Source organism: Oncorhynchus clarkii, chromosome 6 (assembly GCF_045791955.1).
Source record: "Oncorhynchus clarkii lewisi isolate Uvic-CL-2024 chromosome 6, UVic_Ocla_1.0, whole genome shotgun sequence".
NCBI classification, from domain to species: Eukaryota; Metazoa; Chordata; class Actinopteri; order Salmoniformes; family Salmonidae; genus Oncorhynchus; species Oncorhynchus clarkii.
The window spans coordinates 7824601-7841062 of record NC_092152.1 but is presented as its reverse complement, the minus strand read 5'-3'; the positions used below and the strand labels follow the sequence as shown (position 1 = coordinate 7841062).

Genomic DNA, 16462 nt, shown 5'->3' with positions numbered 1-16462 from the left:
GTTGCCTTGGTAACAAACCAACATACTTGCTAGTTTAGAGAACCAAACCATCAGTCCTAGATTGCTATTATGAAATGATCAAAAGTCCAAACGTGATTCATTAAAAAAATATAAAGTAAAAAAAAAATACAGAAAGTAATTGACGTTTATTAGTGGGATGAGGTTCCTGAACCAATGATAGTTTCTTGCCAGCAGCATACCACCCTGCATACCACTGCTGGATTGCTTCTGAAGTTAAGCGGGGTTGGTGTAGGTCAGTCCCTGGATGGGAGACCAGATGCTGTTGGAGGGCCAGTAGGAGGCACTCTTTCCTAAAAGAGTAAACAAATATCCCAATACCCCAGGGCAGTGATTGGGGACACTGCCCTGTGTAGGGTGTTGTCTTTTGGCTGGGATGTTAAACGGGTGTCCTGACTCTCTGAGGTCATTAAAGATCCCATGACACTGATCGTAAGAGTAAAGGTGTTAACCCCGGTGTCCTGGCTAAATTCCCAATCTGGCCCTCAAACCATCTCAGTCACTTAATAATCCCCAGTTTACAATTAGCTCATTCATCCCCTCCTCTCCCCTGTAACTATTCCCCAGGTCATTACTGCAAATGAGAACGTATTCTCAGTCAATTTACCTGGTAAAATAACGGATATGTTATTGACATTTTAAGAAAGTATTTTTAATATAAAGTCAATTTAAGTTGGTAGAATATCACCAAAGTCAAAAAATACAAAAGTTATTGCTATTGATTGGAGGCATGAGGTCTCTGAACCAATATCAGTTGGTTGTATTCATGAAAGTTATATGGAGGGGAAGATATTGACGTTTTTATTGTAAAGTGATTTATTTTACATTTTGTAGATTTTACAGAAGTAAAAATAATGTAACTAATTGCATTCGAGAAAAGAGGTCTCTTTACAGTGTCAAATTTGTTTGAGATCTCTATGTCATGTAGTTGAGAAGGTTTTGATATTTTTCATTTAGAGGCAATTGTATGCGATGCAGTTTTAAGACGGTCCCTTAACCCTCTGAGCAGAGGATGGCACATTTTTAGCTACATTTCACCTCCAAAAAGTGAATATGACACCGAATGGTAAAAACAAGGGGTTTAACTTATTCACTATCATCAGACGAGTTAGAATATTACATTTATATATATATATTTTGTATTTGAGGTATTATTGAAGAGCAAAGTCTGAATCTTTAATATAAAGCTAACTTCACCTCTGTAAAACAATGTATGATTGAATCAACCAATTTTGATTCACCAATAAAAACGGTGAACTAATCTTTTAATAATAATGTATCAACCCTGTTACCTATAGATAGACAGTCTAGACATGTTGAAACTATTTACATGTGTTTGGTAAGCTTGCATTCCATTCCCCCTGTCACATGGGGATCTATGGTTGATTCTAGATGAAATAGTCAACTCTGTTACAGTCAACCCTGTCACTTTATTTGGCACTTAATAGGCACTTACTATAGTATGTATTTGTTACTTTGAGATGGAAAACATGTTTTATATTAAGTTGAACATGTGCTTTTTATGACAGAATGTTAGAAATAGGTGAAATATAAAGTTACACTCCCCAAAAGGTACTCAATTGGTGGAATGACCCGAGTACTGAACTGGAGGTGGGAGAGCTAACGATGCTTCTACTGTTGCTCTCTCCTCAGATTCTTAGAGAAGCTATTTCAATCTGATATTTCTCCTATGTTCTAAAATAGATGTGTATAGAGGACTCCTCTCTAATATAACATGTCACACATTGTATCAAACTGATGGAATGTTAGGTGTCTCATTGAAAGTCTAACATCTACCATGACTACTGGATGTTTCAATTCTAATAAATAACAAAACAATCCACACCGTAACAACAATATTGCTTTTTTAATAAATGCTTTTATTAAAGAGTAAAACTTTGCAAACAAAAATGACATCATCAAACATCACTGGCCTGACTTGAGCAGCTCTGCCCGGGGATGGAGCCAGCAACTTAGCTGCTACCGGTCCGGTCCAGGCTACCTGCAGACCTCCTCCCAGACCTCCTTTTCAGCACCTCCCCTTAACAGGAGAGGTGGTGGAAATTATCAGAGTTGCATTCAACTTGAATAAAGATGAGAAACTCTGGTCTGTGGAGCCACTGGTCTGAGGGGAGGACTTCTGTTGAAACCATTTCCATTTTTGGGATATTTTCTAGGACTGTAGAGGTGGTAAGCAGAGATGAATTTAACTAGGATACAGATGAGAGTCTCTGTTCTTGGGAGGAGGGTCACTGACCTTCGATGGTTTGTTGCCTGATAAAGAGGATACTTGCTGGCTTGAGGAGACTATAATGTTTTGAGGAAGAAATGTGGCTCGATGACTTAAAGAGGAGGAGGAATTATTGGGCGACACTTTTAATTACCAACGTAACCTCAGTGGAACTGTGGCTTCATCGAGTTCCAGCTCTAGGCAGAATGCTGTAAGACATCACAGAGACAGGTAAGTATCTATATATTTACATGTGTGTTGCATGTACACTAAACCCTCACAGTTGGATAATGTCACTTTTTAAAGTGATGACATGTATATTAACAGTGTAAAACATGAATAGATGTTTAAACATTCTTTACCTCATCCTAATTTTCTTCCAGATGCTTGGCTTTTTCTTTGTCTTGGATATTCGCTCTGATGTTTCAACCTCTTCTGGAGCTTCTAGCTGCTGGCTGTCTGGCCCCCCCTGATGGTTCTCTGGCCCCTCCTGCTGGTTCTCTGAACTCCCCTCCTGGTTCTCTGCCCATGCCTGTTGCCTCCTTGGCCTTTCCTGGAGGCCATCAGCAGATCCAGTGGGCTCTTGGCTTACTTGTTGGCCATTGGCCCACCCGGGCAACTCCTGACCGTGGTTGTAATCGTGGCTGTGTTGGGTGGTTAGACACCGGGTGTTGATTTGAGCATCAGCCTCCAGATTCATCTGCTCCAGGTAGTTTTCCTTCATCCTCTCCCTCTCCTCCTTCAGTTGTTGATGAGTCTGTTTTTTAAGCAGGGACCGCTCTCTCCACTGCTTATTGAAATCCTCCATCTTCTTCCTTCTCTCCTCAGCCTTCAGCAGCTCCTTCCTCTTCTCCCTCTCTCTCTCTGCCCGGGTCATGGTGGATGTTAGCCTTGTGTGTCCAGGGATGGCTGGGAGGGGAGAAGAAGTAGAGTTTACATTCATCTTAGTGGATCTGGTATCAACTTAAATGTAATGGACACAGGGAATGAAGAATAGAAAACACAATTGGATCTCAATGATTCTTTACTCTTTTCAGTTGAGCAAGGCATGGAATTTGTCAATAAAGTGCAATAATTCCCATCCCGAATTGACCTGGCCCTAAGTTGAACATGAGTCCAGAATGGCACCTATTCTTTGTATAGTGCCAGGGCATATGTGATCGCTTAGCGCCCCATGGCCACTAGTAGCCCCCGGATCCCCCCAAAACACGTTTTTGTGTGTGTGTTTTTAGGAACTCTTTCTGGGTCTCTACTTAGTCTTGAGAGTTAGACTAGTAGATGACACAAGGTACCATTTAAAAACGTGGTTGTTATCAGCAGTATTTTTCTTGTTATGTCAGTCAGTCAGTCACTCAATGAGCCATGTCAGCTAACATATTCTTTGGACAGTAGTTTTATATTGAAACAATGATGCAACATGATGACTGGTGTGGAACTTATGTGTGTAGAGGAGACTAAAGAGGATAATGTCATAAGTAGAGGGAAAACAGGTCTTACCTATGTGGACGATCTTATGGCCCTCCTCAGCCTCTCTCTGATACGTTCTCTCTATCTTTCTGATGTTCCTCTTTTCCCACTTCTTATTTACCCAGCCCACAGCTCTCCTTCGGATACTTTTATCGGGTGGGAGAATGTCCTCCTTGTCATCTTCCTTCTCCTCCTCCTCTAACTCACCCCTCTTGTACTCAAGGATCTCCCTTCTTTCCTCTTCCACCATCTCCTCTCTTTTTTTTGCCTGTATTATTTCTTCTCTCTCTCTGATTAAAGATAAAAGGCATTTAATGGCTTTCTTTCTCTCCTCCTCTCTCTCTTCCTCTCTCTGCCTCTCCTCCTCTCTTAGTCTCAACATTTCTTTCTGTCTAGCAATTTCAATCTCTCGTTTTTTATCCTGCTCCTCTTGTTGTCTTGCCCTCTCCTGTTTTCTTTCCATCTCCAGCCGTCTTTCCTCCTTCTCCCTCCTGATTTGTTGTCCTCTTTCTATGTGTTCTCGTTCCCCCTTCAACACTTCTAACCTCCTCTCTTTACGCCTATTGAAGACTTCCCGTGCTTTTGCTTTAACATTAACTACTACATGTTTCTTCATGCTTACTTCCTTTCCTCTCTCTTCTCTGTCCCTGTACTCTTCCTCTGCTTCCTTAATCACTTCCTGCTTTTCTTCCATCTCTCTCTCCTGTTCTATCTCCAGTTCATTCTGTCCCTCAATTTCCCCCAAAATATTTTTCTGCCCTTCCTTTCTTCTTCCTGCTTCCTCCCTTTCTCTCATAATCATCTTTTCTTTCTCCATCTCTTTCTGTTGCTGATCTTTTAATTCCATCTCTCTCTGATTGTCATTGTCTTTCTCCTTCTCCATTTGTTTCTGTCTCTCCTCTTGTTGTTGTCGTCTGTGTATCTCTTCTATCTCTCTCTGTCTCTTGTTCTCCCTCTCTCTTCCCTCCTTCTCCATGTCAATTTGCTTCTGTTTCCATATATTTTCTTCTTCTTGATCTCTCTCAAACATTATCTTTCTCTCCTCTTGTTGTTGTCGTCTTTCTTTCTCTCCCATCTCTCTCTGTCTCTCTTTCTCTTCGATCGCTCTCTGTCTCTCTTCTTCTCTTTCTTCCTCTTCCATCTCTATTTGCTTCTGTTTAAATAGTTGTTCTTCATTCTCTCTTTCAATTTCTTTCTGTCTCACTTCTCTTTCCATGTTTTTCTGTCTCTTCTCCATTCTCTTTCTTTTGATTTCTCTCTGTCTCTCTTTCTCCCTCTCTCGTTCTTCCTCTTCCATCTCTATTTGCTTCTGTTTACATCTTTCTTCTTCATGCTCTCTTTCAATCTCTTTCTGTCTCTCTTCTTCTCTTTCGATATGTTTTTGTCTCCTTTCCATTATCTTTCTTTTGATCTCTCTCTGTCTCTCTTTCTCCCTCTCTCGTTCTTCCTCTTCCATCTCTATTTGCTTCTGTTTACATCTTTCTTCTTCGTGCTCTCTTTCAATCTCTCTCTGTCTCTCTTCTTCTCTTTCCATAATTTTCTGTCTCTTCTCCATTCTCTTCCTTTTGATCTCTCTCTGTCTCTCTTTCTCCCTCTCTCTTTCTTCCTCTTCCATCTCTATTTGCTTCTGTTTACATCTTTCTTCTTCAATCTCTCTCCGTCTCTCTTCTTCTCTTTCCATAATTTTCTGTCTCTTCTCCATTCTCTTCCTTTTGATCTCTCTCTGTCTCTCTTTCTCCCTTTCTCGTTCTTCCTCTTCCATCTCTATTTGCTTCTGTTTACATCTTTCTTCTTCAATCTCTCTTTCAATCTCTCTCTGTCTCTCTTCTTCTCTTTCCATAATTTTCTGTCTCTTCTCCATTCTCTTCCTTTTGATCTGTCTCTGTCTCTCTTTCTCCCTCTCTCTTTCTTCATCTTCCATCTCTAAGTGTTTCTGTTTGCGTCTCTCCTCTTCTTCTTCTCTCTCCATCTCCTTCTTCTTCTCATCTTCTTCTTGTCTCTGTTTTGGTATTTTCTCCATTCTCTTTCTTTCTACCTCTTTCTGTTTGTTGTGCTCACCCTCCATCTTCTCTTCCATGTCCATTTGGTTCTGTTTCCATTTATATTTGTCTGTTTCCATATTTTCTAATTCTATCTGCTGTTCCTTGATTTTCTTGAAGACTTCCTCCAATTCAGACGTCTTTTTGTCATTGATGAGGGCTGTCTCCATCTCCATCTCTCTCTCCACTCTATTTTTCAACTCCTCTTCACTTCGTCTCCAATCATTTTCTCTCTCTCTGTCTCTATCAAATGTTCTCTCTGGTTCAGTCTCGTCTTTCAATCTAATCTCTTCTTTCATTCTCACAACCTCTCTGTCTAACACTAGTACATTTTGGTTAACCTGTTTCACTCTCTCATTCTGTCTTCTAAACGCTTCTTTCGCTCTTTCAAATTTGATTTTGTATTGAATCTCTTTTGTTGTCATATCTTCTTTCAGTCTCTCAACCTCTCTCTCTAACTCTTTTACCTTTTCGTTGACCAGTTTGACTTTCTCATTCTCTGCAATACTCATGTCTCTTTCTCTTTCAAATATGATTTCCTTCTCAATCTCTTTCAATCTCTCAATCTCTCGTTCTAACGCTTTTATCGTTTCTTCTGCCTGTTCCACTTTCTTCTTCATTTCTTGACTTTCCAATTCTGCTTTTCTCTTCCTTTCCATCTCCCTTTCTCTCTTTTTCCCTCTCTCTTTCCCTCTCTCTTCCTGTTTCAATAGGTTTGTTCTTCCATGCCAGTCTTGGTCGCTGATCCTCCATGACTTTCTGCCATAGCCTCAATCTCTCAATCTCTTGCTTCATTTTAAAAGGTTAAATTAGTGATAATCTATTACCAAGACATACTTTCAAAGGATTTGCAGAGAATGATACACAGAAATACAACCTAGAGCTAGGTAATTGAATCAAACACTGGACAACATCAATAGCAGGGTCATTTTGATCAATTCATCTGGACAATTCATTGTCAATTAATGTATTATCATGGTTTGAAAAAATTATGAGACATTTTATGGAATCAATTATGTCCAAAATGTGTTCAAATACAAACACACAACCTTCTTGCCCATTCAGTTAGGGGTTTGAGAAATTCCTGTTACAATTTGTGTGATGTTACAACAATGTTGCCTCTGATGTTTATGCTTGTAGAAATTACTCCTACAAATGATGCTTCACTAATGCAACTATTTACAACCTTCACAGATACAGTTATCAACAACAACAACAGTAATGACGTTAATAAGGAAGTGGATATTCAACCGGCAGAAGAAAGGCATAGGGGTTGAGATAAATGAAGGTTAGGTTCAGGACCTAGGGTTGGGTTAAGGTAAAGGTTAGGTATAGTTTCAGTGAGGTTAAGGTAAGGGTTAAGGAAAGGAATAAAAGTTAACACTGGGTTAGCGTACCGCTGTCTGCCACTATTCATTTTCAGCTGGGTAAATATACACTGCCTTATAACTAATAACAATGACATGTCTTACGTGGGCCAGTTGTAGGTCCACCATCAGTAGATCCAGCAGTTGTTTGAGTCTGTGGATCTCCTGCAGTTTTCTCTGGTGCTCCATTGCTTCTGTGGCTCTCTCTGCTTCCCTCTGTCTCGCTGCTTCCCTCTCTCTCTCTGTCTCTCTGCTTCTCTCTGTCTCTCTGCTTCTCTCTGTCTCTCTGCTTCTCTCTGTCTCTCTGCTTCTCTCTGTCTTTCTGCATCTCTCTGGCTCTCTGCCTCCCTCTGACTCTCTGCCTCCCTCTGGCTCTCTGCCTCCCTCTGGCTCTCTGCCTCCCTCAGTCTCAGGATCTCAGCCTTCCACTCTTCCATGATACCCCTTTCTACTCTTCTTCTCCTCCTTTCATCTTTTAAAAGGGCTCGGAGATGGTCTGTCTCAAACTGTAATTGTTCAATGATCTTGTCCTTCTCCGTTCCACCATTCCTCTTCTTCTTTTCCTCCTCCCAGAGGCACACTTGGAGTCTGTCCATCTCCTTCTTCTGATTTCGGATTGTTCGATTCTTCCCCCTCAACTCAAGCATGTGGGCTTCCTTCTCTGTATAGGTCTTCTTCTCTTCTCTCGGGAAGTGAACCTCCATCTCTGCCTGCTTGTAGCTGGGAGCAAAGGAATGTCAACACATTATTTAGGAAGTGAACTCAGACAATTTACTACAATATTAAAATAATAATTCAACTTCTGCTCAATTTAACTGTCTTTAATAACACAAATCACACAACTGTGACTTACAGTACGTGAATGTGATGAGTTGACTGTCCATGATGGCCAGAGGTGGGTAATGTGTCACTCTGGTCCAGGGCGTTACGTACAGCTTGCAGACACTGAGCCTTCCTTCAGCAAGCCGCACATAATGCCCTGGACCAGAGCTAGGTTATGTGATGAATGACTTACAGACTGTTCCACATGATAGGAGGGGGTAAGAAGACAGTCCCAGTAGGAGACGGAGATCGTCCAGAAGAAGAAGAGGTGTCCATCTCCTCAGAGACTGCAGGAAAGGTCTACAAGTTTTATTTCTGGAAAATAAAGAGATGCCTTCATTTAGCAACAATCTGTGTTTCTATGTTTCTGTCACTAGATGATGCCATTGTACACAACATTTACTCACCAGGTCAGTGAATTCAGAAACAGTCTTCAGAGTTGAGTCCTCAAGCTCTAGCCTACAACCCATCATGCATCAGCACAACTAATATAATAATACCTCATCACAACTTCATAATCACAGTACACCTGGATTGTGTTCACAAAGTGTTTCAGGGTAGGAGTGCTGATCTAGGATCAGGTCGACCTCCTGTCCATCAAAACGTATTCAGTTTAATTTAAAAGACCTAACTGATTATTGATCAGCACTCCTTCTATGAGACTTTGTGAATATGAGCCTTTGTGAAAGAACCTTTCTGGCATATGCTGGCTAGACAGTACACAGACAATTCAGATAGTCCGACAGACAGACAGAAGAGTAGATACAGATGGAGTGATTGATAGCAACAGAAATAACGAAGCGGATGGTTAATGTATTGTAAACTTTTGTAAATATTTGACTCACCTCAAATCACACGTGTCAAACCTCAGTTTTAGTGTTGAACCGAATAATATCCTCGGCATTAACTTTCTCTGGTCTGGAGCTGTATTGTTGCGTCATTTGGAACGCTTGAGCGTCATAATCCGTTCACCGCGCCTGCTTGATTGACAGCTAGGGGTTCTCCTGCGCATCAGTGTCCAAAAGTCGATAATGTTTAGCTACTCATAATTGATAAAGTCATTTATAACTATTTTCACTTGACTTTTATTTCGTGTATTTTTGCCAAAGGTTATTTGGAATTCTATGTTGTGTGATTTGTCTTTGTATGGGCCTAAAGTTCAATGAAATACAAACAGCAACCATAGCCTACAAACATTTCCCACACAAATACAAATGTGGGTGTTTAGTGAGAACACAAAATAATAACATTACAGCCATAACTGTACAAACAAACATACAATCACAACTCTCTCCCCACTATTTATTGTTTCTGCAGTGAGGATTCACCCCCTTTAGATAATGATGTTGTAATTTATCTACAGAAAAACGTTGTTCTGAGCTCAACAAGCAGTAGTAGCAGTTTGCAAATCATAGAGCCAGAGGAATGGTTCTTTCACCGATTCAATTCGGTTCCCGAGGATCAACAAAAAGATCCGTTCAAAAAGAGCCGTTCGTTCGTGAACGACACATCACCACACTGTAGTTCTCCACCATTTCGTATCGTGAGCTGGAGGAGCGTTCGTCCAACTTCTCATCCAAGTAAATGGCAGAGGCGCATCATCCATCCGCTGAAATCCCAAGGGACTGGGAGGATAGTTCACGATGCAACAAGCGTTTGGGGAGGACATTCATTGTAACGCAATGCCTGTTTTTAAATTCTTGAGGGACTCTTGCTCCAGGGGAAATCTCAGCAGTGATGTCTCTGCTGTGCGTCAGAGGTGGGATCTTTTCCTTCTTCACTATGCTTATTATACTGTACATATCGGTCACATTAATGACATTGCACTCAGGAAAGTTTTCTGTAGGCTATTGGGGAGATGCGCATAGCCCGTTGAGTTGTCACGTTCCAGTCCAAACATGACCTGGGATGTGAGAAGGGAGCTATTCTATAACACATGTAGATGACATGTTGTCTTTATATGTAGATTATATTTTGGTTTTATATTTCATATTTGATTGATGATTAGGCCTATAACTTTTGATTCCACTTTGGCAACCTTGCACCATATTGTCCTCTCTTGCTATATCTTAAACTTTATGCCCTTGTGCAGATCTTCTCTCTAAACAATAGTCATGATAGTTTGAATGAGTTGAGTAAACTACACTGTTGTTAGCTTCTCAGTCTGTACTGTACTGTCCCTGGAAGACTCTCCACATAGTTCACCTAGATCCAGTCCACTTTGTACCACTGGTCAACTAATCATCCAAACATCTGATTAGTGAATCAGGTGTGCTGGTGGTGGAATACATGATATGAACTGGTTAGGTGGAGGACAGGTTTGAGAAGGGAAAGACTAAATGGACTTTTCTGACCAACATTCCATTGACAGCCCGTCTGACCAAAACCTAAAACGGACCCTAACCTTAACCCTAACCTTAACCCTAACATTAACCCTAACCTTAACCCTAACCTTAACCCTAACCTCAACCCTAACGTTAACCAAACCCTTATGCCTTAAAGGTAGTCTCATCATGGGTGGGATTCAGACTGTAGTTTCTCCCTGTGTGTCCAGTAAACCTCCTCTCATCATGGGTGTGATTCAGACTGTAGTTTCTCCCTGTGTGTCCAGTAAACCTCCTCTCATCATGGGTGTGATTCAGACTGTAGGTTCTCCCTGTGTGTCCAGTAAACCTCCTCTCATCATGGGTGGGATTCAGGCTGAAGCTGGAGAGGCCAGTAGCAACCAGCCCGACCACTTTATTACTAGTTGGCGATGGATAGTATCTCTAGAGGTACAGTAGGGCATTTCCATGTAAAAGGATTGTCTATTAGGTATTTGTGAAATTGTTAGATATTACTTGTTAGATAATACTGCACTGTCGGAACTAGAAGCACAAGCATTTCGCTAGACTCCCAATAACATCTACTAACCATGTGTTGTGACCAATAAAATTAGATTTTGATTTAAGCACCAATTATGACGTTCATAGGAGCATGTGTAATTGGGTGTGAAATGAAATCTAAGAGTGTATATTTTTGGTAAATGTAATTCTAGATACATTTTTCAACCAGTGAAGGCTTTGATTTCTGGGTAAACAGATGGAAAAGGGATCTTAGAAAACATCACCAGAAAAAGTCTAAAGAGGTCCAATATCAGAACTACATAAAAACAGAATCATGTTGACATAAAGACCCCTGACTACTATTATCAACACTTACATTTGGGTTTGGAGAAATCGTTTTGGTAATATTGTCTTGTGCCTTGTAATTCCGTTACCAAAACCCCACATAACTTCAAGATATTTTCACATTTGTCTTTGTGAGGAGGGAGGATAATGAACGTTCACAGAAGTAACCAGTAATGGTGGAGCTAACAATTAGTTCTAGTGATTTTTCTGATGTATATTTTGTTTGTGAATTATTAAGTGATTAAAACTCATAATTCCGTTACCAAATTGTGGAATCTATTGACATGTTAAAGTATTATTCATGCAAATTTAAAGAATGTTTGTAAAAAAGTATCCAAAGCCAACAAATACAAACACAAATTGCTGTTGATTGGAGGGATGATGTCCCTGAACCAACAACAGTGTGTTGTTTTCATGAAAGTCTAATGGGGTGGAAGATATTGGTTTTTTAAAAGTATTTTTATGTAAAGTAACTTGTTTTACTTTTAGTAGATTTTATAGAAGTTAAAAAAAATGTAACTAATTGCATTTGAGAAAAGAGGTCTCTTAACAGTGTCAAATTTGTTTGAGATCTCTATGTCATGTCGTTGAGAAGGTATTGATATTTTTCATTTACAGGCAATTGTATGCGATGCAGTTTTAAGACGGGACCCTTAACCCTCTGAGCAGAGGATGGCACATTTTTAGCTACATTTCACCTCCAAAAAGTGAATATGACACCGAATGGTAAAAACAAGTGGTTTAACTTATTCACTATCATCAGCTGATTTAGAATATTAGATTTATATATGTTTTTTTATTTATTTAACTAGTTCAGTCAGTTAAGAACAAATTCTTATTTACAACAACTAGCTAGGAACAGTAGGTTAACTGCCGTGTTCAGGGGAGGAATGACAGATTTTTACCTTGTCAGCTCGGGGATTCTATCTAGCAACCTTTCGGTTACTGACCCAACACTCTAACCACTAGGATACCTGCCGCCCCCGGTAGCCTAGTCAACCTTGCATGTTCCGTTGAAGAGGTTTGAAGAGCAAAGTCTGAATCTTTAATATAAAGCTAACTTCACCACTGTAAAACACTGTATGATTAAATCATTCAATATTGATTCACCAATAAAAACGTTGAGCTCATCTTTTAATAATAATGTATTCATCATAGAATCATCTTTGATTATAGTGTTGTCAGTGGCGAGCCGTCATTAAGGGCAGGTGGGGCGGAGCCACACCCGTTTTGAGCCCCACGTGTTTAACAACAATATATATGTCTGGGTTGGCTCTCCCCCCCCCCCCCCCCTTGGGTTGTGCCGTGGCGGAGGTCTTTGTGGGCTATACTCAGCCTTGTCTCAGGATGGTAAGTTGGTGGTTGAAGATATCCCTCTAGTGGTGTGGGGGCTGTGCTTTGGCAAAGTGGGTGGGGTTATATCCTTCCTTTTGGCCCTGTCCGGGGGTGTCCTCGGATGGGGCCACAGTGTCTCCTGACCCCTCCTGTCTCAGCCTCCAGTATTTATGCTGCAGTAGTTTATGTGTCGGGGTGCTAGGGTCAGTTTGTTATATCTGGAGTACTTCTCCTGTCCTATTCGGTGTCCTGTGTGAATCTAAGTGTGCGTTCTCTAATTCTCTCTTTCTCTCTCTCGGAGGACCTGAGCCCTAGGACCATGCCCCAGGACTACCTGACATGATGACTCCTTGCTGTCACCAGTCCACCTGGCTGTGCTGCTGCTCCAGTTTCTTTCAACTGTTCTGCCTTATTATTATTCGACCATGCTGGTCATTTATGAACATTTGAACATCTTGGCCATGTTCTGTTATAATCTCCACCCGGCACAGCCAGAAGAGGACTGGCCATCCCACATATGCTCTCTCTAATTCTCTCTTTCTTTCTCTCTCTCGGAGGACCTGAGCCCTAGGACCATGCCCCAGGAATACCTGACATGATGACTCCTTGCTGTCCCCAGTCCACCTGACTGTGCTGCTGCTCCAGTTTCAACTGTTCTGCCTTATTATTCGACCATGCTGGTCATTTATGAACATTTGAACATCTTGACCATGTTCTGTTATAATCTCCACCCGGCACAGCCAGAAGAGGACTGGCCATCCCACATATGCTCTCTCTAATTCTCTCTTTCTTTCTCTCTCTCGGAGGACCTGAGCCCTAGGACCATGCCCCAGGAATACCTGACATGATGACTCCTTGCTGTCCCCAGTCCACCTGACTGTGCTGCTGCTCCAGTTTCAACTGTTCTGCCTTATTATTCGACCATGCTGGTCATTTATGAACATTTGAACATCTTGACCATGTTCTGTTATAATCTCCACCCGGCACAGCCAGAAGAGGACTGGCCACCCCACATAGCCTGGTTCCTCTCTAGGTTTCTTCCTAGGTTTTGGCCTTTCTAGGGAGTTTTTCCTAGCCACCGTGCTTCTACACCTGCATTGCTTGCTGTTTGGGGTTTTAGGCTGGGTTTCTGTACAGCACTTTGAGATATCAGCTGATGTACGAAGGGCTATATAAATAAATTTGATTTGATTTGATATATATATTTATATGTTGCCTGCTTTGCATGTTATTTTGGAAATGTCTACTTTTTAAAAAATCATTGAGTTAATAAAGCTGCACAATGTTCTCTGGTTGCGCCGTGATTGGTTCAACATCATATTTTCAAAATCATAGCTACCAAGCTAGCAGTCATCATCATGCATCCAGTCAACAATCTACTGGCAAATCCTTTTCAATCCTTGTCATATGAAGAGAAATTATAGATAAAAAGTATCAGTGCTCATCAACCTTTCCAAATAAACACAAAAAGTTGGAAATCGCAAATTCAACAATGAGTGGTTTGGAAGGAATCAGTGGCTAACTTCAACCTTAACAAAGCAATCACTAGCCTGCTATTCAGCATGACTCCTGAGTGGTTGGAAGCTTCTCTATAAATTATGTAATATGCCTGGGAGTGTCACGTTCTGACCTTAGTTCCTTTATTATGTCTTTGTGTTAGTTTGGTCAGGGCGTGAGTTGGGGTGGGGAGTCTATGTTATTTTTTCTATGTAGTATTTATGTGTTTGGCCTGGTATGGTTCTCAATCAGAGACAGATGTCGTTCGTTGTCTCTGATTGAGAATCATACTGTTTTCCCCATTTTAGAGGTGGGTGATTGTTTTCTGTCTCTGTGTCTTCACCAGACAGATCTGTTTTGTTTTCGTTCGTTGTCCTTGTTATTTAGTTTTTTTTGTTCAATGTTAATAAATGATCAACATGGACACGTATCACGCTGCATATTGGTCCGATCCTTCATACTCCTCGTCAGAGGAAGACGAATATCGTTACAGGGAGATATGTATACTGTATCTAAGAAAGTAATACTAAGTGTATGTTGTGTAGTAAGCTGTTAGTAGCCCATGTGCCTCACCCTAATAATTTTGTCCCTTTCCCCTCTCATAACTTTGCCTACCGTTCTGACTTGATGGTGCACATGTAGACTATAGCCTGTTTTAGAGAAATGTAATCATTGAATATTGTACGAGCTTTCATTGTCTGCTTATATGCAGTTATGACTTGGTGTACAGGGAGAATACTGTAAGAATGGCCCATGTTCAAAATTCTGTCGCTGTACATTTCAAAAGTGCTGAACAAATGGTTATATTGACAACATCCATCCTAGCTCTCTCATTGTCTTAATCTAAATTACAAATGTCCTGTAGTCCACTCGTTGTCCCCTTGTACCATAGTTTGTACATCTCAATTATTAGCAGAATCCACATTTGTTTAAGCAAGTCAGCCATATCAGCTATGGTTTTAAAAAAGGATTATCTCCATGGTGCTGAAAAGAAAGCTCTGCTGTTGGGACAGCTTCATGTCGACCCTAACAGTTTGTGGGCACCGTTTGTTAAAGTTATAGTGCAATTAATGTATTGTTTAGTGTTGTGTTGTGTAGTGGCTTTGCTGGCATTCATCTAAAACATTTTGGGGGAGTTTTCCCCACCAAGATGTACATGCTGCAATCACCACTGGGTGGGTGAATTATAACACACCAACCCTGTTACCTATAGATAGACAGTCTAGACATGTTTAAACTATTTACATGTGTTTGGTAAGCTTGCATTCCATTCCCCCTGTCACATGGGGATCTATGGTTGATTCTAGATGAAATAGTCAACTCTGTTACAGTCAACCCTGTCACTTTATTTGGCACTTAATAGGCACTTACTATAGTATGTATTTGTTACTTTGAGATGGGAAAATATGTTTTATATTAAGTTGAACATGTGCTCTTTATGACAGAATGTTAGAATTAGGTGAAATATAAAGTTACACTCCCCAAAAGGTACTCAATTGGTGGAATGACCCGAGTACTGAACTGGAGGTGGGAGAGCTAACGATGCGTCTACTGTTGCTCTCTCCTCAGATTCTTAGAGAAGCTATTTCAATCTGATATTTCTCCTATGGTCTAAAATAGATGTGTATAGAGGACTCCTCTCTAATATAACATGTCACACATTGTATCAAACTGATGGAATGTTAGGTGTCTCATTGAAAGTCTAACATCTACCATGACTACTGGATGTTTCAATTCTAATAAATAACAAAACAATCCACACCGTAACAACAATATTGCTTTTTTACTAAATGCTTTTATTAAAGAATAAAACTTTGCAAACAAAAATGACATCATCAAACATCACTGGCCTGACTTGAGCAGCTCTGCCCGGGGATGGAGCCAGCAACTTAGCTGCTACCGGTCCGGTCCAGGCTACCTGCAGACCTCCTCCCAGACCTCCTTTTCAGCACCTCACCTTAACAGGAGAGGTGGTGGAAATGATCAGAGTTGCATTCAACTTGAATAAAGATGAGAAACTCTGGTCTGTGGAGCCACTGGTCTGAGGGGAGGACTTCTGTTGAAACCATTTCCATTTTTGGGATATTTTCTAGGACTGTAGAGGTGGTAAGCAGAGATGAATTTAACTAGGATACAGATGAGAGTCTCTGTTCTTGGGAGGAGGGTCACTGACCTTCGATGGTTTGTTGCCTGATAAAGAGGATACTTGCTGGCTTGAGGAGACTATAATGTTTTGAGGAAGAAATGTGGCTCGATGACTTAAAGAGGAGGAGGAATTATTGGGCGACACTTTTAATTACCAACGTAACCTCAGTGGAACTGTGGCTTCATCGAGTTCCAGCTCTAGGCAGACAGCACGTCAGGAAGGCTGTAAGACATCACAGAGACAGGTAAGAATCTATATATTTACATGTGTGTTGCATGTACACTAAACCCTCACATTTGGATAATGTCACTTTTTAAAGTGATGACATGTATATTAACAGTGTAAAACATGAATAGATGTTTAAACATTCT

The 16462-nt window shown here is 40.8% G+C and overlaps 1 protein-coding gene across 1 annotated transcript; it reads right to left on the bottom strand.

The window, feature by feature from the left end:
• Nucleotides 1-2606: 2606 nt before the first annotated feature.
• Nucleotides 2607-8219, bottom strand: LOC139411845 (trichohyalin-like). The gene is made up of 6 exons (XM_071158587.1): nt 8137-8219; nt 7466-7841; nt 6396-6455; nt 4920-5768; nt 3746-4856; nt 2607-3157 (listed from the first exon to the last, which is right to left on the bottom strand). Exons 1-6 carry the CDS (start codon nt 8217-8219, stop codon nt 2607-2609), a joined length of 3030 nt encoding a protein of 1009 aa, XP_071014688.1.
• Nucleotides 8220-16462: the final 8243 nt, after the last annotated feature.

Excerpts from the sequence above, each read along its gene's own strand:
- LOC139411845 (XM_071158587.1), bottom strand. The coding sequence starts at position 8,219 with ATGGACACCTCTTCTTCTTCTGGACGATCTCCGTCTCCTACTGGGACT. Across the intron at positions 5,769-6,395 it reads AGATGGAAAGGAAGAGAAAA|CACAACAAACAGAAAGAGGT; the intron begins GCAGAATTGGAA and ends ATGGAGGGTGAG. Across the intron at positions 4,857-4,919 it reads AGAAAAACATGGAAAGAGAA|ATGGAAGAGGAAGAAAGAGA; the intron begins GTGAGACAGAAA and ends AAGCAAATAGAG.